The following is a 22,588-nucleotide window of genomic DNA, read 5'->3' as shown; positions in this document are numbered from 1 at the left end:
GTGGGTCAGATTTTGTGGCCTGCATCGTGCGGGAGGTCAGACTAGATGATCATAATGGTCCCTTCTGACCTTAAAGTCTATGAGTCTATTTCCTTCATGTATGCAATTAATCTTTCAAAAAAAAACCAAACAAATCACTTGCAACATGGCTTTGGTTTATCCCCTAATTCCTTTTCATCTTACCCTTCAGTTGCTCAGAAATATATGGGGCATTCAGAAAAATGGTTTAGTCATCTTGCATTGCCTCTCTCACCACCCTGTTTCTAACATTTCCCTCTAAGTGATACACTGATTGCTTTTGGAGAAAGAGAATAAACATGGCACCTGACTTAATTTCTACGACAACTCTTGGTGTCCATACAAGATTAATTGGCACGCCCTGCTTTTTCTATTTTGACTGCATCATTGTTTCTCTCTTGAGGTCCTGATGAGGGTACGTTCTTTACTTAGGCTTGTCCTGATTACTTGGGAGAAAACAAAGCAATTCATACAAACCTGTTCTCCAAGAACATCTATTTTATATGACGTCCCCTTCGATAGAATACACAGACAGTGGTCTTGGATTTTGCCTTTTATCTAGCAGCTTACTGGTTACTGTCCATGCTGCGATGGATTCTACCTGACGCTGTTGATGATCTAGTAATTAACTACATTAATGGGATAGTCTATTTTTAGACCACACCAAGGAGCAAGCAGGTGGGCTAGTCAATATAAAGCTGATCTTTGTGTGCCAAGCTACTCTATGAATGCATTTGTAACTTTTAATAGCATCAACGTCTTTCATAAACGACCAAAAGAGAGGGTATAACACAATAATGAGAGGCTGTGATCACCTCCAGAAAGCTCTCATCTGACCAGCGTTCTTAACCAGCCCCTACGTGAACCTCTAGAGCAGCATTCTTAATGCCTGGACATTGAGGTGGAGGCGTGGGGAGACTGGTAATAGAGACTCTTAAATAATTGGTTTGCATCCAGCCATGGTGACCAACTATCTCCACTTGCAGGCTGTTTAGTGGTCAATGTGAAAAGAGTTGGCTGTCTCATTTCCACATCAAATGCCCAAGCACATGTTAGTTGGCTGTTCTGGAGATGTTAAGGATTTAGCTATCCTATTGCTCCTAGAGTTGTTTCTTAGCTGGCTGTGGGGGGACGATTTCGGAGCCACTGTCTGTCCTGTACCTGTTTTTTGGAGAGAGAGAGAGAGAAGACTTACGTTTTCAGGGCTGTCCGTCTGGCACGTTCTTTGTTTGTTTAGTTACTTGTGCAATGTGGGAATTAGGGAAGTAAGGAAGGTTGGGTTTTTTTTTTTGGTCATCTGAAATTATAAAAAGGATTAAACAACCACTCTCACAATTGACTTCTTTCACAAAGTGTGTGTGTGTGTGTGTGTGTGTGTGTGTGTAATATATATATGTGTGTGTATATATATGTGTATATGTCTTCAGTAAGACAGGTTTCACCTTTTTTGGTTGAATGTTTTTGATTGTTTATAATTTAGTCTATCTGCTCACCTCACAAAAGGCTTTTGTGTTTTGAAGAGGCCACTAAGCGACCTAGTATGTTGGTGCTTGCAGCATTCATCACGCCATGAGTCAGCATGTATGATTCAGGATGTCTAAGTCAGCAGCGGTATCAACCAAAAACTCTTCCTGGAAAGGATCATTTTGGCATTCAACTGAGAAGTGACAACAACCGGAAACGAACAGCTCCATCTCTGCAGAGCTTCCAGCAGGGTTAAATTCATATGTGCCAAGTTTCTAATGTGCCACTCCAGGCCCGGCCTTCATTCCACCCCTTTCTCCAAGGCCCTGCCCCTGCCCTGCCTCTTCCTGCCATATTCACTCCCTCCCCCAAGCGTGCCTGGCCCTTGCTCCTGCCCCCCAGGGCCTCCTGCATGCCATGGAACAGCTGATCACGGCGGGCAGGATGCGCTGGAGGGGGGGGCATTGATTGGGGCTGCCAGTGGGCAGGAGGTGCTGGGGGTGTGGGGGAGGCGCTGATACGGGGGCTGCTGGTGGGTGCTAAGCACTACCGTTTTTTTTTTCGTGGATGCTCCAGCCCTGGACATTCACTGGAGCAGATGACGAGGATATTTACAGCAATTAAAACAAAATTTACACAAATTAAAGTACTGAGGCAGTGAGCATTATTTATAAATGTTCAAATGTTTGCTTGTCTTGTGCCCAAGCCATGGCCCTGTGTGTATTGGACTGGAAGTGTTCATGGAAAGCGTGATACACTTAACCTTTGGGCCAGTCATACACATGTATCTCTGCCTGCCTAGTGCGTGTGGCAGCATTCGTGATGGCTCATCATCCCAGCCAGAAGAGGAATGTTCTGTAAAGGAAATAGCTCACTTGTGGAAGAGAATGGGGAAATAACAGGGATGATATGGTAGCTCAGAATGGAGCCGTGCTAGTGGATCTTGAACATCTCACTGGGGTTGCAGGGGTACTGAGCTCTCACATTTGAGGCTGCTTATACCAAAGCTCCCCCAGAATGCACTAAGCAGCAGTATGCTCCTTGTATCGTTAATATTTTATTTGCTAACCAGACGTGCTGCTGTTTCTTCCAAGAAAGATTTTTCGAAGTAGGTTAATTGAAAGAAGATGTCTCTTCTCTTCTGTATCTCCCCTCCACCCTGCTATACTGTGAGAGGTTCAGAGAGGTTATGGAAATGCTGTTAATTAAAATTATATGAAACTGATAAGCATGTGACATGCCTGCTACAAATCAAACCCTTTGTTTCCTCTCTTGAAGGTCATGGAGGCAGAGCAGACGAAAACAAGAAGTGAGCTGGTGCACAAGGAAACGGCAGCCAAATACAATGCTGCCATGGGCCGGATGAAACAGCTAGAGAAGAAACTGAAAAGGGCCATCAATAAATCCAAGTATGTGTTTTAGCTGGTGGTGCGTTTACATGTTAAGCCTACTTGCACGGGGTGCTTCATGCACGTGGCTTTCAGGACTCCGTCCATGCTGAATCTGCCAGGGGGCTGCACAGATAGTGTAGCTGGTGTCTGACTTGCAGCCCTGTCCACATGGTCACAGAACTTTACCCTGGCTAAGAAAGCAGCAAGGCTATTGATTAAAAACTTCAAAAGTATGAGACTACCTCAGAGCTGCATATCGAACGTCAGATTTGTTCGCTTTCCGGAGCCTTCTTGGCAAGTCACGTGAGAGCTATTCTCGTGGAAAGGCACACGCTTCAGAGGGCATAGCTAAGAAGCATGTGTGATAATTGATAAAATGTGTTTGGTGTGTGGTTCTCCTCTGCTGCATAGAAGTCTATGCAAATGTGGTGGTCGTCTAGAAAAGCAGCGTTTTGTAATACTTGCTCACTGTCCGTGAAAAAGCTTTAGGGAATCTCCAACTAATATTTTTAATTTTAATAATTTCCATTTTCTGCAGCTTGACTAAACAGTGATCATTTATTTAGTGTTTAATCCCTCAGTCTAAAAATGACTTTATCAATGTCTGTTACTATTTTGCTCAATACATATACAAGTATTGGTACTTTCCAAGGAAACTCTGAGCACGTGTTCTCTCTCACATGTTGTTGCCACATATCTGTAGCCTGCAGCCATTCCACCTTGTGCAGTGTGTTTCTATGATAAGATAAGCTAAGCAGGGTGCCAGTATTGGATGGGAAACCTCCATAGGTGCTGAAATAAATATTCTGCAGTTCAGTAGATGGCACTCTTTCCTCTAGATCAGAGTGGTGGTAGGGGCATTAAGTTACCAAAAGAGCCTTTATTTGAATGGGATGGAAAACGAAGGTCCTGACCACTTACCATTGAGGTCTTATGGACCTTTTCATAAGAATAAGGGTGTTCATCCTGGTGCCCTGACCAGCTGTTACCTTGGGTACATTCTGCTACCCTCGCTTCACCTTGCAGTGTCAAATGGAGATAGATTCCTCCCCTCCTGCCCCAAACTGTTTGTGTAAGGATGCTGTGTCCTGCAACACTTCACTTCAGAGCTTTCTATGGCAGTGGTGAGTGGAATGACCCTACTACATGCCTTGACAGTTTACAGAGGCGTTCCAAGGCTTAATTAGTTAACACTGCAAAACTTTTCAGAACATCAGACTTTTCATTTTCTCATGTGAGCTTCATCATTTAAACAGAAGACAATCCCACTGATTTTTATGGGGAATAGGAGTCTACTGTCATGAGTTCAGGTAGAGGGGATGTAAAAAACAAACTTCTTCCCCACGGAAAAGCTGCTCATATTCTTTATCTGAAAAATGGAAACAAAAATTCTTTCCTGCATCTCAGGGATGTTGAGGCTGAGCTAATGACTCTTCGAATTGCTCAGATACTATGGCAGTGGTAAACACCGTAAAAAAACCTATATATAAAATATTATAACTAAGGCTATGTTTTAGTCACGGGTGTTTTTAGTACAAGTCAGGGACAGGTCACGGGCAGTAAACAAAAATTCACGGTGCGTAACCTGTCCATGAGTTTTACTGAAAATACCAGAGAATAAAACGTGTGTGTGAGAGAGACTGGGGGTGGTGGTGCTGGCTGCTTGGGGGGCGGGGCGGGTGCACGGCCTGGGACCCCTGCTGGTGCTGGGGGAGGGTTTGGCGGGGCTGGCTGGAAGGCTTCCTACCTGGCTCTGCGCCTCCTCCCTCCCCTCCCAGCAGCAGAGTTTGGGTGTGGGGTATGGGATGGGGTGAGGGGGGTGGGTGGCGCGGGGTGGCGCTCACTTGGGGGCTCCCGGGAAGCGGCAACATCCCCCTCACTCAGCTGCTAGGCGGAGGCGTGGCCAGGCAGCTCTGCACGCTGCCTCAGCCCAGAGCGCTGGCTTCGCAGCTCCCATTGGCTGGGAATGCTTGTGTGGGGGCGAGACTGCCCCAGCAGTGGCTGGTGCACCTGGCGCAGGGACTGCCTGAGCTGCCCCTGAGCCAGGCGCACCGGCCGGTGCAGAAGTCACGAGTCCGTGACCTCCGTGACAAACTTGCAGCCTTAATTATAAGGCACTGATTTTCTCCCACACTAAGAGCTGGTGAGATGCCCCAAGGAATGAGACCAGGAACCAAGCTTGGTTGTTCCCATGCGGTAGGGAGAGCACTGTGACTTGACTGGCTTGCATTGTTTAGCCTAAAATTAGGGTGGAACCGAGGGGCCTCAGGAGAAACCTTCACTTTGAACCAGGGTTGTGTATAGATTCCATAGAATGTGTTTGAATTTCAGAGTAACTTAATCTTCTTTGTAAGGATCAATTACGTGAGGAGGCTAAATGGAAAGAGGACAACGAATTCTTAATTTTCAGAGCCAGATTGTGAATCCCTGCTTCCAATGGTGGGCAGTTACGGCCATATGAATAGTCGTTAATGGGCCCGCCAGTGGAGTAGCGACTTACCTGAGGGTGTAGAGTCGCAGTGCAGCCCGAGATGTTTTTGATAATACAGTAAACAGAGAAGTGTGTTTCACGTGTTACGATAATGGAGCGAGGACTGTTGAGTTACAAATATCTGTAGTGCACAGTGGGCTGTAGGGGACCCAAAGAGTGTGTGATGCATCCAAACAAAGAATTCATGACAAATCTAGAATTTGGCTGTTCTGTGCAGGTCAGGTTTTATTAGATGAGCTCGAATTATGAGCCAGGTTAACCATATCTACGTGTCTGGTACTTGAAATCTGGATTCTGGCACCCTTATATTCAGTAACACATTGCTCCCCAAGAAACTTCAGTGGGACTGTTTGCAGAGTGTGGTGCTACTCAATGGTAGTTGGTATCTCAGAATCTAGCTCACAGTATGGAAATACAGGGTAGTGATTGAAGTCTTGATTGTATGTGAAGACTTATCTGACTATTCAACTGCCTGGCCTTGATTGGGATAGCTTCTGAAATGTGCAAGTGCTTGGAAGGTCTATCTCAGTTGAGTAAGATGATTTTATTATTGCCCCGTGTAGCATCAAATTGATGACTCTGTCTTCAAAGCTTTGGAATAGAACGTGCATTCTTGGCTCTAAACTGTGCCTTTTGTCTACTTGATATCTGATGATGCTATAAATAAAGCAGGAAACAGCTCAAGTGTAGCATCTTTCTGTTTTGTGACTGAGCAAGGACAAAACCTTGGAGTGTCGTGCAGCTGGAGGGAAAACTGTGCAGATGTTCATCTGACTCCTGCCTGCAGTCTGGAGAGAGACAGGCATTTTACTTCCAGCATTCTAAAAAAACACCAAAGATCTGTGTATGTGCCCCAAGAATTGTGTTTTAAAAAGAAGGGGGTGGGGAAGGAGGAAACTCTATCCATTTTTAGAGGGTTAAGACACTGATTCTACAAGGTGCTTAAGCATTTACCTAACTTGAAAGCACACTGCTACAGTGTGACTATTTGTGCTTAAAGTTGGTGTGTGCAACTTTATAGATGTTTACATTTTAGATAGGCAAGCCTGAGGATTAAATTGCTGGCATAAGACATAACTGCTTTAATGCTTTGGGCCAGAGCCTCTCTTCTACTCCAATCCCCTGTTATCCCAGCAACTGTAACAAATTATTCTTTGTTTTTCCACAGGCCTTATTTTGAACTGAAGGCAAAGTACTATGTACAGCTAGAGGTATGTATCTAATTCAGATCTAGTAATGACTGCTTGCAGTAAAAAATTTTAAATACACTGCACAGGGCTGCTATAATCACTCTGCATTTCTGTACAAAGTACATTCCATTCCAAACGCTTCATGTTGAGGAATACACGAAGCCTGTTTTAAAAATAAAAGGCCAAAAGAGACTGTTTCCACTTGTGAAGTAGGCGGGCCCCAACCCCCCCCCCCCCCCCGTCATGTCTGCCCTACCTTGTGAGCCCCTGTGCAAAGAAACCATTGTTCCATGGGAGTGGGGCCAGTGGTTGAAAGACAGCAAAGTTGGTGGCCCTAGATTGCTCTCTTGATGATAGTCCTTCAGCTCTGTGTTGTCCAGTGTCTTTCGCAGAGGCAGGGCACATCATGTTCATGGCAGGCACATGGAGAAGTTAGATAAAAACAGAAGTGCTCTTGCAGGAAGGTTGCTACATAACTCTATTTCTTAGAGTTCAGAACGATAACGTACAAGAGCCAAAACCGGAGAGTGACAAGCCAGGCGGCTCCCTAAAACAGAGAGGCGCAACTCACCCTCCCCTTACTCTAGGCTGTCTATCCACAGACCGATCACATGCTTCCCTACAGAGCCCTCTAGCCTGCAAGCAGGAGCAGGAACCCCCTGAAAATTAAAGTGACAGCTTGTAATTTTTACCCAGGTTTTGATATGCCCCAGGGCAGCTGTTGAAAATGCAGTACAGTAGGCTGCCCTCAGGCAAGTTGTCTTGTGTTCAACATACAATACAAAATGGAGTTCATAAATTGATACTGTCCTATCCCATCCTGTCACCGGCTGTATTTCATGTTTGCTCTTTGTCGTACTCCTTAACACCAGTCTTCTCTCCTAGCTGTGGAAGGGGGGTTGTGCCTGGAGGGGGAAAGAAGGGGCAGTTAAAGCTGCACACTACAATATTCAAGGCTTTGAAGCCTGCTGCCACCTGGGTCCGAACTCATGTGTGCAGTTTTAGTGACCAGGAAGTGATGGGTTAGTTTTGTTTCTGCCCGGAAAACCTCCTGCATCTGTTTGGAGCCAAGTGGAGCAGTTGAGCCTTTCCTATTCCCTTATCCTGCAGGGGGAGAGGCAAGGACTGTTAGCATTCATGCTGTCAGCTAGTGAATTGCTGAGGGTATATACGATAGCTCCGCTCAGGCACATTCAGATTTAGGCATTTGTTCCAACATGTGGCAGTAATGCCCCCAATTGCTCCAGAGCCCAGTCTAGGTGATCAGGAACTGGAGAACTGTCCCAAATAGTTTTCTGCTAGTTGTGCGTGTCCATTCACTTCAATAAATGGTCAGAATAAACATAGTCTATTATTAAGCACTTTCATTAGCTCTTCATCTTAACATGGATCACCTGCCCTCAGCTAATAGAGGCTTATGCGCCATGCCTGGCTATGTGACACACAGAGAATCCTTTCCAATGCACTGGAGTGTTCATTCAAACTGGAACACCACAACTGTTCGTTTTCCCCCCCATGTATCCCCTCACAACTTCCCTGGCTTGTTGCATAATCGAGGTACTTTTCAACTAAAAATCCCTCTCATCATCTGTGCACCAAAATTATTAGTTACATTTTAACCTATACACTCAAATTATTTAATAATACCTAGCTCTAATATACCACTTTTCATTGGTAGATCTCAAAGCACTTTACAAAGGATCCCCATTATGCCCATTTTACAGATGAGGAACTGAGGCACAGAGCAGAGACATGAATTGTCCAAGGTCACCCAGCAGGCCAGTGGCAGAGCCAGGAATAGAAGTCGCCTGCGTCCCAGTCCAGTGCTCTATCAACTAGGCCATGTTGCCTGCTTAGCTGGGGAAATGAAGCCCCCTTTTCCCTCCTTACATAATGAGAATTTGTTTGAAATCCGCAATGGTTTAAAGAAACCCCATCTGCCTTCCTCGTTAGCAATTCAAGAAGACTGTGGATGACCTGCAGGCAAAGCTGGCCCTAGCCAAGGGAGAGTACAAAACAGCCTTGAAAAACCTGGAGATGATCTCAGATGAGATCCACGAGAGGAGACGGTCTTCTGCCATGGGACCCCGGGGGTGTGGTGTGGGTGCGGAAGGCAGTAACACCTCGTTGGAAGATCTTTCCGCATGTAAACTGGAGTCGGACTCCATCTCCAGTAAGTATAAAGTTGTGTGTTCAGAAATTCCCATGGGCAAGTGTCCTATAGGGGGGTTGGGGGCTGAAATGAAGGACCTTGTTTGTATCCTACAGCTGGTGATTAGTCAGATACTTTACAACTTCAGTTAACTCAGTTGCACCTTCTGTTAACTCCACAATTTACCATGCACTTGAGAATTCCCTTCTCGGGGAAATAGAGAAAAATGGAAACTCTCTATTTGCTCCTAGCATCACAGCTGTTGCAAACAGTGTTGCATGCACGAAACTGAATCAACACACTTCAAAGCATGTAAATAAATGCACACAAGTGACAACGATTATGCAGTAACTCTAGGGCCTGATCTACACACCGTTTTGTACTGGTATAACTGTTTCTGTTGGTATGGTATTTATTTTTTTACTGAAATATACCAGTACAACCCCTGTTTGGATGCAGTTATGCCAGTATGCTGGGTTACTGATACAAATGCATCCATACTGGGGGGCATTGTGCTGCTTTAACCTCACTGGTACATCTATATAGTAAGCTATAGGTAAAGCAGTACAACTCTTGTCTTTAGGCCTTGTCTACACAAGCTGCTTGCATGATGTGGGCTCCTTTGATATGTTGCCATGTAAATAGTGCAACCATGCCTGGTCCTTTGAATAAGGGAAGCAAAGAAATAGGAACATATTAGCTCAGTGTGCTGCATGTCAGGACTGGAGATGCATCTTCTTTGAGAGATGGACAAACAGCAGTAAGATTGCGCCGGAGGCCCAGATAGTCACGCTGTTTAGTGGAGATGATTTTGAGCTGCAAAGATCGGAACATTCCCCAAGTTCTGGGGAGCCTTGGATCTGGGATTCTGATTCAGGCCCCTCTCTACTAGGAAGAGTGAGCTGCTAAAGGGGAGAGACTAAAATAGCTTGAGACCCAAAAGAGGCTTCCTTTTCTGTCGCTCCCAGTTCTAGTTTTCTGCTCCAAAAATGATCCTTTCTGTAAATCCAATCCCACAGCTCCCTTCTTTCTGCATCTCAGCTCTTGTCTGCAGGAAAGAACCCTGTCAAAGTGCTGATGATCACAGTTCATAACTACATAACCCAGTTGCATGTCCTCCCTGCAGCCCTAATACACTGCTGTCATGGATATAAGCCAGCCATTAGGGCTCCTTGAAATTTTGAGGCAAGTCCCCCAGAAGTATTACTGGGCTTATTTCTAAAGAAAGTCTGTCCTCCCTATATACAAGTACAAGCTGATATATGCCATATCACCCACCACCTTGGCATTATTAGATTTAGTTTTCTTCAATATTGCATTGTCTGTTAGTTGATGTTTACATCTCATTCATGGAATCCACACTCCTGGAGGCCAGGGATGTAAAGTAGCTAGAAATGTGCACACAATGTCCAATTTGTTGCCCTTCCCCTGCCTGCACTTTCCAAGATCATACACACTAGGACAACTACTCCACAACTCATTCTGTGTAGACAGATATATTGGGCCTGGTTCTGATCTCACACCAATCTTATTACCATATCATGGTGAATACATATTGATGATTAAAAATACCCCGATTTTTAAATTAAAAAGTCTGATTTTTTTGTAATTTTTGTTTTTATATGAAATTATGGCAACCTGTGTTAAAGCCTATACTTATAATGTGTTAAAATCATTTAAATTAAATATAAACAATAATATTACGCAGTTTGCTGCCAAGTTTTAAAGAAAATCAAACAACTCAACTGGTGGAAGCCACTGGCTAAGCACATGGAACCAGAGTTTGTTGAAGTGCTAAGCCAGCTTTTGACAGTGCAGTAGTCTCTTCTGCAGGTGCAGAGAATTTTTTTTTTTATTTCAATTTATTCAACTAGTTCAGTTCAATGACTAGTACAGAAACCAATCGGGAGTTGAAAAAGCAGGAAAGCTTGTTTCCCTCTGCCAATCTATGAATAAAAAGTAGGTGTGAAAGAATGAGATTTATTAGTTTTAAAATCTTGAAGAACATGGAAACAGCAACCATCACTTCAATTCTGACTACAGATAATACTGCCTTTGTTTAATGCATCAGTTTTAAATGCAAATAATGTTTTAATAAACGTCTTTTCTTATGTATCCAGTACACTTAAATAAAATTAACTAATATAAACAATTAAAATGCTGTTTTATGCATTAATTGAATTCTGATTTCCATCCAGATAGAGATTGACACAAATCACAAATAAAGAAAATTAATACTTTACTTTCTAACACACTAAAATGGTGAATGAGGCACTTATTTCCTAGCTGATAACTCTGAATAACTGTATATTAAGCTATATAATTGCTTATCTAAATGTGCATAGACATTTTGCTCACCAGGAGGATCGACTAAGTACCAAAGTTAGCATAAAGGCTATATTTAGTTGCAAATCAACATGTTTTAACTAATGAGAATCAACTTTTCTTTAGGAAGACCACTATGCAGAACAAATGCAAAACGAGATTTAAATCAGGGTTTGCTGCTTGGTGATTAAAATCAGTGATTTAAATTGCTCTGACTTAAATCAGTCCACCCTGGACCAAATAGTTCCACTTCAGTGGAGTTACTCCTGACTCTCACTGGTGAGAGAAAATCCAGAATCAGGGCCCGACTGTGGATTAAAGACCTGCCAGTCCAATAAGAACATTAGCCCCAGAAAATTTAACTTACTGCCCGTCATAATGGGTGATACCTTTCTACCCAGGACTGTTTATTTCTTGAATACAGAACAAAGTTCTGTCTGCCAGGCTTAGGTGAAACTTGTAAGCATCATACACTGATTTTTGTTGACAATAGTAGATACTGTTCAGTTTTTTACTTGTTATATTCAATTGCCAAAGACAGGCTGTAAACTGTAATTTTTAGTTGTATTTGTCCTAGACTAGCAGATTAGTGCTACTTACGAAGCAGATAATTTCTACAAATAGGAATTACTTTGTGCAGCCACTGTTGCTCATCCCCTGCAAAATTATCTGGCACTGCCCCATGTGTATTGATAAAACATGGTGAGTGGGAAGAACCAGTTACGTACCAGTTTTATGTTTGGAGGAGCTGGAAACTCGGCTGTGCAATCTTGGACTTAATGTTTAAAAAAATCAGGAGGTGGCTGCTGTGATTATCCATCTATCATCTGCTGAAGCATTCTTAGGTCAGTTCTGTAACATGTAATACATGGAGGCTGGAGATCCTTGAAACAACAAAGTTGATGGGTTTCTTTGTTTGTCCCCTTTATGTTTATAAATAATGAGCCAGAGGTTTATGAGAAAATAGAAAATCCTTGAATTTTTTTCTTTGAATGTTTTCCTTGTTAACACTGTTGTTTTGCTTTGTGTTCTTTTAACTGGGTTCTGAGTGAATCTTGCTTTAAATAGCAAGAACTGCAAGGAAGTGTAACTGAAGATAACTTCCAGTCATTATAAATTCCCTGTTGAATGTGGCTTGTTCAGCCCTACATGATTCTGTCAGAGGCATTACTCCTGCAAAGGCTTATGCACATGAGTAACCCCTTTAATTGCAATGGGACTACTTATGTCTGCGACAGCTTGGAAAAGCGACGACTAAGGGGGGATATGATAGAGGTCTATAAAATCATGACTGGTGTGGAGAAAATAAATAAGGAAGTGTTATTTACTCCTTCTCATAACACAAGAACTAGGGGTCACCAAATGAAATTAATAGGCAGCAGGTTTAAAACAAATAAAAGGAAGTATTTTGTCACACAACGCACAGTCAACCTGTGGAACTCCTTGCCAGAGGATGTTGTGAAGGCCAAGACACTAACAGGGTTCAAAAAAGAACTAGATAAATTCATGGAGGATAGATCAATCAATGGCTATTAGCCAGGATGGGCGGGGATGGTGTCCCTAGGCTGTGTTTGCCAGAAGCTGGGAATGGGCGACGGGGGATGGATCACTTGATGATTACCTGTTCTTTTCATTCCCTCTGGGGCACCTGACACTGGCCACTGTCGGAAGACAGGATACTGAGCTAGATGGACCTTTGGTATGACCCAATATGGCCGTTCTTATGTGTGCATAAGCCTTTGGCAACGTAGGCCCCAATCCTGCAGTGACCAAAGACTGGAAACTTTAGCTTTAACAGGATCTACTGTAATGCACAAAATAGAACAACTCTTACTGATTTATTGCCCCCCGTGCTGCCCCCCCCCCACTCTCTCAACAAGGAGTCTGTGGCTTACTCCATCCTGCACTCTCGCGATGGTTAATGCTAATAGTAATTTTGCACACAAAATGAGCGAGGAGACAGATTTTGTGTTGCTTAGTGATCCCTGTGCCAAGAGAGATTCTAGTGCAGTGGCTTTCAACATATTTCGCTTTCAACATATTCAACATGCCCATTGTGGGCATCCAATACTACCTGTATGGCCTTGAGGATGTCACATGGGCTGCAGCTGTGTGCTGATTGGGCTGTGGGTTGAGAACCACTGCTCTAGTGAGTCCTGTTGGATTTTAGCTGCATAAGCACTAAGATAACATGCAGTAGCTGAGCTCCCACCTTCTGCCACATCTGGCTTTTAAGTATTACTCCAGATAAATATTGACAGGCCCCAGTCAGGTACCCCATTGTGCTGGGTACAGTACACTTATTACAGAGAGAGTCACTGTCCCAAACTGCTTTGTCTGTCTTACAACAGACTATAATAGGTGGACAAGACACACAATTGGGAGGGATAGTACAAATAAAAACAACCCTATCTTAACACAATGAGTAGTAGCTGTTGTTACAGTATTGGATGGTACATCACATTAGCTTGTTTCTCCCAAAAGCTTCTCAAGAAATGGGAATCTTTCCCCCCTCACCCAAGGCCTGCTAATGAGATGCAATGTTAATAGACTACAGAGAAGTAGTGAAACTCTACGTGTAAATGCAGCCCTTAAGATAGCAATGTACATCCTGCTGATGGAAAAGCAAACAACTGAAATTGCATGTAAAAGCTGCTTTGTGGAAATGGGTAGGCTAACTGGAATTCCCCTTAAACATTACAGTGGCTTCTGAAGTGTTTGAGGATGACAACTGCAGCAGCTTTGTGTCTGAAGAAGATTCTGAGACCCAGTCAGTGTCCAGTTTCAGTTCTGGTCCTACAAGTCCCTATGAGATGCCCACTCAGTTTCCTCCAGCAACGCGACCTGGAAGCCTGGATCTGCCCAGTCCTGTCTCCCTGTCTGAATTTGGGATGGTGTTTCCTGTACTAGGTCCTCGAAGTGAATGCAGTGGGGCATCATCGCCTGAATGTGAAGTTGAAAGAGGTAAGCAGAGCTGGGTTAGCACAGGACCAATTTATTATGCAGCTTTATAAAGGAGCAGAAGAACTTGCTCAGCTCCTCCAGGGATGCTGTGCTGATTGGGTTCAGACACATTATCTGCTCTCTGGGTGCTTGGGGGGGGGGGGTGCCAGAGCCACCTTCATCCCACAGTATTACTGCCCTTTAAAAACGGAGTTATTTATTCCCTAAAATGAGAGGTTCCCCAGTTTCACTCCTGTCTGAACCCATGTTCTATACAGCAATGATGTTAGCGGCGTAGCAGTAACTAACTGATACATCAGTTGCTGCCTTCCAATATTTGGATTCTGATATTACATTATTTGAAGGATAAGCGCTGAGCTTCTTTTGGGGGGGGAGGGGGGAGAATGATGTCCTGCTTGAGGGAAAATCCTGATTCCCAGTTCTGATCAAATAAGGTGCCAAAGGAGAAACTGAGCTTAGAGGATTAATCACTCTCCTACTGAAGTCTGTCAGTCATTACATTTGGTAATTCAGGGCACAAGACAAAACTCAGCTTGGAAGGCCAACATCCGTTATTTAAGGCCTTGTCCACACTAAAGGGAAAAGTCAATCTAAGCTACGCAATTTGAGTTACAGTAACTCCTCGCTTAACGTTGTAGTTATGTTCCTGAAAAATGTGACTTTAAGTGAAACGATGTTAAGCAAATCCAATTTCCCCATAAGAATTAATGTAAATGGGGGGGGGGGGGGGTTAGGTTCCAGGGAAATTTTTTTCACTAGACAAAAAACTATATATTATATAGATATACTCACAGTATACGTTTTAAACAATTTAATACTGTTCACAGCTATGATGATTGTGAAGCTTGGTTGAGGTGGTGAAGTTAGAGAGTGGAAGAGGGTGGGCTGTTTTCCAGGGTATGCCTTACTCCTAAATGATGAACTAGCACTTGGCTGAGCCCTCAAGTGTTACCACGTTGTTGTTAATGTAGCCTCTCATCAAGGCAGCACGAACAGGAGGGAGGGGAGACAGCATAGCAGACAGAGACAGACACACACCTTGTGTGTGTGGGAGGGAGAGAGAGATGCACACTGCCCCTTTAAGTAAGCTGACCCACTCTTAAGTGCATGGTCTTTTTAAGTGGATCAGGAAGTTGAGACAGCAGCTGCTGCCCCAAGCTCTCTCTGTCTCTCCGTCCGTGCCCCCTACCTGCTCTATATGGAGAGGGGGTAAGCAGGGTGCAGGGGGGAGGGGGACACCCTGACATTAGCCCCTTCCTTCCCCCCCCTGCACAGCAAGCAGGAGTCTCTGGGAGCAGCTCCAAGGCAGAGGGCAGGAGCAGCACATGGCATTGGGGGGAGGGACAACTGAATTGTCCGGCAATTGATAGCCTGCTGGGCAGCTGCAGCACAGGGAGCTGATAGGGGGGCTGCGGGTCCACCCTGGTTCCAAGCCCCCACCAGCTAGCTGCAACGGGCTGCACTTCCTGCAAGCAGTGAACAAAGCAGGTGGCTGTCAAACGATGTGTTAGAAGGCAGCATTGCACAACTTTAAACGAGCATGTTCCCTAATTGACCAGCAACATAACAACGTTAACCGGGACGACTTTAAGAGAGGAGTTACTGTATGTGAATAGCATAACTCAAATCGACATATCTTAGATCTACTTACTGTGGGGTCCACACTATGCGATGTCGACGGGAGACGCTCTCCTGTTGACTCCCCATACTCCTCTCGATCAGGAGTCGAAGGGAGAGCGATCGGCAGTCGATTTAGCAGGTCTTCACTAGACCTGCTAAATCGACTGCCGATGCATTGATTGCCACAGTGTCAATCCTCCAGTAAGTGTAGATGAGCCCTAAGTATATTACTACTTGTCCTAGGTTCTTACATACTTTGGCGAAGGAAGCTGTATGAGTGCCCACTTGACCGATATAGCATTCTAAGACTTAATAATATTTTAATTGTGTCTTTGCAGGGGATAGGGCAGAAGGAGCTGAGAACAAGATGAGCAACAAAGTGAACAAAAATAGGAGCAGCAGTGGCAACTCCACTGAGGGTCTGGCTTTGGATAACCGAATGAAGCAGCTTTCACTCCAGTGCATGAAAGTCAAAGAGGGGATCATTGCAGACAGAAAAGCTGTACAAATTGGCTGAGTCCTCCTGCTGCTCTGGTTAATAGGAGTATAAATATACATGAACTTCAAAATGTCTGAAGAACATTGTGCCAATAACTATTTAATATATGCCAAATCTTAAGCGTTTACTCTACAAATTTAAAACTGCACTAAAGAAGTTTAATTGATGTTGAGGGCTGAAGTTTTTTTTTCAGTAAAATCTTTGTAGGACAGACAAGTTGTCAAATATGTAAGTTGTGCTCGCTGTATTTCACAGCCTTTGTAAACTGTTTTGTAGCAGCCTGGCTGAAGCAATAACTAGCATTGTTCCTGTATAAACACATGCCAGTAGGGGTGTGAAATCCAAGCCAAACACTTGTGAGCAGTTTGGCTTCAGTTTTGTAGAATGAGATGCACTTTAGATACAGTGGATCTCTGAAGTGGAATTGGCATATCCTTTAAACAGCCATATTTGTCTGTATTCTGAAACTGTAGAAGTATTTTATATACAAGGCAGCTGTTGCATGTGTGGGTCTAGAAGTCTTCGGCCTGCCTCCAATGCTCATGAGGAAACTAGTCATGACCTAAAGTATTGGCCCAAGAGGGTGGCAGAAATGTGGCATTATTACTCAATAGTTGTGTGCTCTTTCTAGCCCCCTACTTTCTGGGGTGGAGTGTGTGCAACTTTTCCAGGGTGAATCCAGTGCCAAAATGACAGATTTAACTTGTTTCTAAGAATTTGAGTATCATTTTTCAGCACCTTAAGTGTTGTTACTGTAAAACGGCATGAATTGGTGTGTGCCAGAGAAGTAGTTATAGATCTCGACCTACTGAATATTAGAGGCTCGTCCTTAAGATACGCATGAAGAAAAGGAGTTGCTAATGTGGATTGATGTGTTAATTTCTCTGTAGGTTGTAACGTGGGGTTTTAGAACTGTTTAAGGGACTTACAATTTTAGTATCCCCTAGAGAAAATGTTCACTAAAAATAGAAAGGGAATGGGGGCATGTTTTGGCAGCAGCTGTTAGGAAGTAGTGGTGTCTGGTAGTTATGCTAATAAGTGGTAGCAAAAATCCTAGAACTTCTCAGTTTTGGTAGCTGAACATTTCTGAAAGCACCCTACTATATCTAAAGTATTCCGTTTTTTGTTGTTAATTGGATGGGAGTTTAGCATCACCCAAAGTATTTTCTATTCCATGTTTTGCAGTCCTGGTGTATTTTGTCCCTGCCCCTTGGCTTGTGTATCTATTCTCAAAGTAAATGTAAAATTCTTCACACTACAGTAAACATTTTGGTTTTCCACATTTTATTTTGTGTTGTACAGTATCAGTGTATTTGAAGTACTAAATATTTCAGTAGCTATTCTAAACGTAGTCCCATAGTAAAACCATAGTCTGATATTTAAACCTCTTTTCAACTAAAATGTGCACATGGTCCACATTCACTCAATGAAATCATCATCTCTCGCGATTCTAATGCCAAATGCACTGACAATTACTGAAATGAAAACAGAGGCTTAATGCAGTTCCAGAATCAGTGTATTGGAGAATACCCAAATCTGGGACAGTAAATTTTCAAATAAGACCTAACACTAGGAATACCCTGCAGTATGTGGACAAGTATTGTCTCATTACAGCTTTGTAACTAGATTTATATTCATGACTCATTTGGTATTATGAATTTCCTATGACCAAAGATTAGCCAACTTGTATACAGTGTTGCCTTTTTTGAAAGATCACTTAGTATGCAGCAGAGAAAGGTCTTAGACAACATATAACACTTCTGTGCTTCATTTCACTATGGAAAGCTGTAACAAAGCAAGGCAAAGTCATGGGGAAGGGAGCCTGTTGTCAGAATTAATGGAGATTCACTGTATTACAGCTACTGATCATTTGAACAGAGATGGGCATTCAGTGATCTGGAACTTGCAGAACAAAGGTTTAACCCCTAGATCATTAGCCTCTTCGAGCTAGATAAATACTTAGGAAGAAGTGTTTATATCTCCAGTTTATGAAGTAACAAATACTTTGGGAAACATGGATAGACTGTAGCTTAAATAAAATACAGAAATGTCTCTTAATAAAACTGCATAATTTTCATGTTTTCACCTAATCTTTGTAGCTAAACCAATTGTCTATTCTGCCTCTAGTTAAGTAAGCAACCAAGCAATTAAGTGCTGAGTACCTACTTTTGCAGATATACCAATTCTCAAATGCACTTCCTTGTTTCCTATTTCCCTTGGCATCAAATCCTTCCTACTATTAAAAGGTAAGTTACTACTTAAAGATCCAAAACACCTGCACTCTTGGAAAGTTTACTTGTTTGTGCGCCACAGGACACCAAAACAAAGTTTTCCTTATTACCCAGTGTACCTCCATGAAAGTTCTAGGCAGATTCCAGTAGGGTGAGACATTACTAGCAGAAAGTATGTTGGGGGGAGATGTGGCCCAAGAAACTAGGAGCTGGTACCCTGCAAACCTGCAGCAGAAGGGCAAACTAAATTTTAAAGAGTAAATATGTGGAAGGGCCTCTTGCTCTGGACACCTCCGTGTTCAATAGCTAACTGTACAATTGAAGTGTATGTGCATAGCTTGCTTCGCTGTGTTCAGGCAGGCTTTGAAGAGCACAGAGACACGAGTAGAAATGAAAATGCAGTTTCATAAATAATTGCTCTTACCATTTTATTTTTAAACTTTTTATAAATGCCAATTCTGTATATCAAATACATAATGACAAATGGATATGAATAGAACATTACCATGAAATACCGAAGGAGCAAGTTCTCTCGAGTTACCTTTTGTTAGACTGCTCAAAACATCCGTTAATTTAATATTACACTAGCTGACAGTGTGGTGCTGAAAGTATAAAAATAAGCCTTTAATATTTAAAGCATGTGTGGTAACAAGTTAGCAGCCTTGAAGTGAGATGCAATGTAAACGGCTTTACCAAAGAGCAGTGAATTGATGGCTTATTACCTTTTAAGCTTCATCATACTTTCGGTAATATGCACTGAAAACTGGTACTCAGTGTATTTTTTTTAATCTTACATTTTTTCATAGGCTGTTCTAACATGTTTCTGAAACTCTTCTGTATGTGGCATGTTCACCTTCAGGTACAGAAGCCTTAGGTATATCTGCTGTACAAAATATGCATATACGCAATCTTGTCAGACTGCGTAAAAATGTTAATTTCAAACATTTTGCTAGGTGTAGGAGAGGTCTAACGTCTAATGGAGTGTCTCAGCTTTACTGTGTTTTAGGACCATGTGGATGCTGCTAGTACTCCCACTGAAAGGTAACTATGTGGATTAAGTCGCTTTCTGAACTCTGACGGATTAAGCAAGACGGATGATTAACCTAATGGCTTTTTAAAAAACAGAAGGCCCAATTCTGGGCCCTAAGGAAGTAAAGCATGATGTCCGCAGCAGCTCTGAGGTAGGATTCACTAGCAAACTATGTAGCATCTACAGTGCCTAAATTGAAGGGGAAAGTGCAGGACATGCCAAAAATCCTTTTGAAGGATACTGAAAACGGCTCTTTGTAAAAACAACAAGGAGTCTGGTGGCACCTTAAAGACTAACAGATTTATTTGGGCATAAGCTTTCATGGGTAAAAACCTCACTTCTTCAGATCTGAAGAAGTGAGTTTTTTACCCATGAAAGCTTATGCCCAAATAAATCTGTTAGTCTTTAAGGTGCCACCAGACTCCTTCTTGTTTTTGTAGATACAGACTAACACGGCTACCCCCTGGCTCTTTGTAAGTATCCTTCCTCTCACTGTGTGCAACCCAGTAAACAGAGTTATTCCTCCTCTTAGAGGATCAAAGTAAGTATCATTCCTTTTATTTAAAAAGACATTTCTAGGGCAATTTGTTTGCATCTGGTGACTTATGCTCCTTGTGTACACAATTCCTTAGCTGCAGCACCTTCATTGTGTACTAGAGTAGTTTCAATCACCAGCTAGCTAAGTGCAGTACATACTTATAATGTGGATCTTTATAGTTCTATGGTTTAAAACAGGTTTGAGTTGATACAGTTGCATGCAGAAGGGAAGTAGGAGTCTCATATTTGACTGTTTGTTGGAAACATAGCAAAATAGCTAATTACAATGTGCAAATTCTAGCTCAGACTGCCTGATCCATCATGGTGTAGTACGAAACTTTGACTGCAAGCAACTTTTTACAGACATCTGTATATCCCTTTGTCAGTCTCCCATCTCTTCTATAAGTGCTAGAATGGAGCATTCTACAAATATTTGTAATCCTAACGATCAGAATCTCTGAATGGCAGTGGGGGAGATTTAGCTGAGCAGTTTTGTTTTCCTGGCTGGGCAATAGGGTCATTTCCCAATAACTTTTTTACATCTGATAAATCTCTCTAGAACTAGATATGCAATAGTCTGATTGCTTTTATTAGTTTGCTTTTTCCTCTTTTGACAATACTCACATGAAATGTAAAAAGCAAGTCCTTCTGGCATAAAGCTAAGGCTAGCATGCACAAAGGCAGTATATACATCTGATACTGTCTGAGGTTCTATGACTGAAAATTTCCTTCCCGTGCTAAGGTGCTCTGTGCCCCAGATAAGTAGGGTGGTGTAAAATGGTTCTAAACTGTCAGAGAACACCAAGACTGCAATGTTTTTAAGAGGTTTAGAACATAACTGACTCATGTTCTGCATACCTGGCCTCAACTGTTAATGGGATCTGGACAGTCAAATGGTAATGCTGTGTTTTTGTAGCACTGGCACACTGCAGGCCTTTACAGCCTATCTACCCTTATGTATTCTCAGAGGCACAGCTTGGCCTGGCATCAGGGACAGTTATAAACTTGTAATCTGCACAGAGATTGAAGATTGTTCCTTTATTTAATCTATACTAAATTCTGTGATCTAGTGCCTGGAAGCTAAAACTCTCACTTGTTCAATTTCAAGTCAAATTACTGATATAAAAGCCCTTGAATTAGCTTGGTGGTGATCAGAGGGAAAAATTGACTTCCTGTGCAGTATCAGCCAAAAGAGGATGATGTAACAGGTGATTTGGGCAAGTCATCGTGCTTAATTCCCTGTCAGCAAAATAGTAAAAGTTCACAACCTGCCAGTGTACCTTGTACAGAGTTTTAAAGGAATAAGACTGGCCAATATTTTTTTTAATGTTATTAAAAATTACTAAAGTGCAAACAGCAGCAGGTGGAGCAACACACACAATTAAGGGGCCTTAACTGTTTCTGGCCTGTAAATGGAGTAAGTGACCTAAACTGTAGCTGCAGGCCTTTGCATATGCAAAGTTGTATGTGCATAACAAGGGCTAGTTTAAGCCTGAGCTGAAACCTTCCCCCCACAACATGTTTTAAACTGGACATACAGCTTTGCATCTGAACAGCTGTCCTTAGAGCTGGCTGAGTCCACCTTGCAGAGCCCATAAAGATCAACTTACTGCAGTTGGACATCATTTAGGCTATGTCCTCAAACTCCATCCTCCCCCCACCACCCCTCCAACATCTGCAATCAATGTTTTTGTCCTACTTTTTATCTTACAACTTCCTTGCCAAGAAGATAAGCAGTGAGTTAGTTACTAGCATGATGCAGTTCCTAACCCAGATGGTCTTTCAGAGAACTGCAATTAAAAGGCACATCTTAATGTTTTTTTCCAAACTACTTTCTCTTCAAAGCTGCTGTCTAACCACAGGAGATTAAACAAAAAAAAGTGTCCCTGTGCTATTAAGCTGCTAGATACATTTGCAGCAGCAAACTTTAATGGGAGAGAATCTTACTGCTTAATCTCCCTGAACTCATGCACTGGTGCTTCTCCTGGTGAAAAAACAACCCGAAGTTGCTGGTTGTTTTGAGGCTTGCTCCCCTCAGTGTCAATGTTTTACCATTGACTGCAGTAGAAGTAGGGTCAAATGCTATATTCCTGGAGGTTTTATCACATAACAACCATTAATTAAAGATTAATGCCTGAAGAATCCTGGACAGTTGGCACCCCTAGCTGCAGATTTAGGGTCTCTTCTTGGCTGGTTACAGCTTAAGAAGGTTGCTTCTCTAACTGAATGCTGTTTTAAGCAGTCTTCTGTCTGTGGTGCTGTAATGCCAGTGCTGCAGATGTGTGGATTATTACAGAGAAGGGAGTAGCCTCTTATCTCTCCCATCATAACTCCACAAAGCCCTGCTCCTGCAGAAATGATAGTTAAAGAGCTAGTATTTAAATGACAACCTTTTTGTTGAAGCTGATCAACAGCTCCTGTAGCTAATGTACTCAACTACTGAAGCAGAATACGGGAGTGTTGTACTACAGTGTGTTCCCTGTTAATGGCTCTTATCTGAGGAAGGGGCAGTATAAACAACTCTGCTTTTTTAACATCCAGAACAGCACCCCCTGGCTTTTACTTCATTATTTCAAGGGTTCTCAAACTTTTGTACTGGTGACCCCTTTCACATAGCAAGCCTCTGTGCGACCTCCCCTTTTAAATTAAAAACATTTCTTTACATATTTAACACCA

The 22,588-nt window shown here is 42.7% G+C and overlaps 1 protein-coding gene across 3 annotated transcripts in view; it reads left to right on the top strand.

Moving 5' to 3' along the window:
- Positions 1–17,396, top strand: part of SH3BP5 (SH3 domain binding protein 5) — a 57,683-nt gene extending 40,287 nt beyond the window's left edge. For all 3 annotated transcript variants that reach the window (XM_065397832.1, XM_065397829.1, XM_065397830.1), the window contains 5 exons: positions 2,761–2,891; positions 6,533–6,575; positions 8,508–8,727; positions 13,735–13,995; positions 15,954–17,396. In XM_065397832.1, the coding sequence (XP_065253904.1) occupies positions 2,761–2,891; positions 6,533–6,575; positions 8,508–8,727; positions 13,735–13,995; positions 15,954–16,132 (834 nt within the window). In that variant the 3' untranslated portion in view covers positions 16,133–17,396. The remainder of the gene's footprint in view (positions 1–2,760; positions 2,892–6,532; positions 6,576–8,507; positions 8,728–13,734; positions 13,996–15,953) is intronic.
- Positions 17,397–22,588: the final 5,192 nt, after the last annotated feature.

Source organism: Emys orbicularis, chromosome 2 (genome assembly GCF_028017835.1).
Source record: "Emys orbicularis isolate rEmyOrb1 chromosome 2, rEmyOrb1.hap1, whole genome shotgun sequence".
Taxonomy (NCBI): domain Eukaryota; kingdom Metazoa; phylum Chordata; order Testudines; family Emydidae; genus Emys; species Emys orbicularis.
This window is presented reverse-complemented; position numbering and strand designations above follow the sequence as displayed.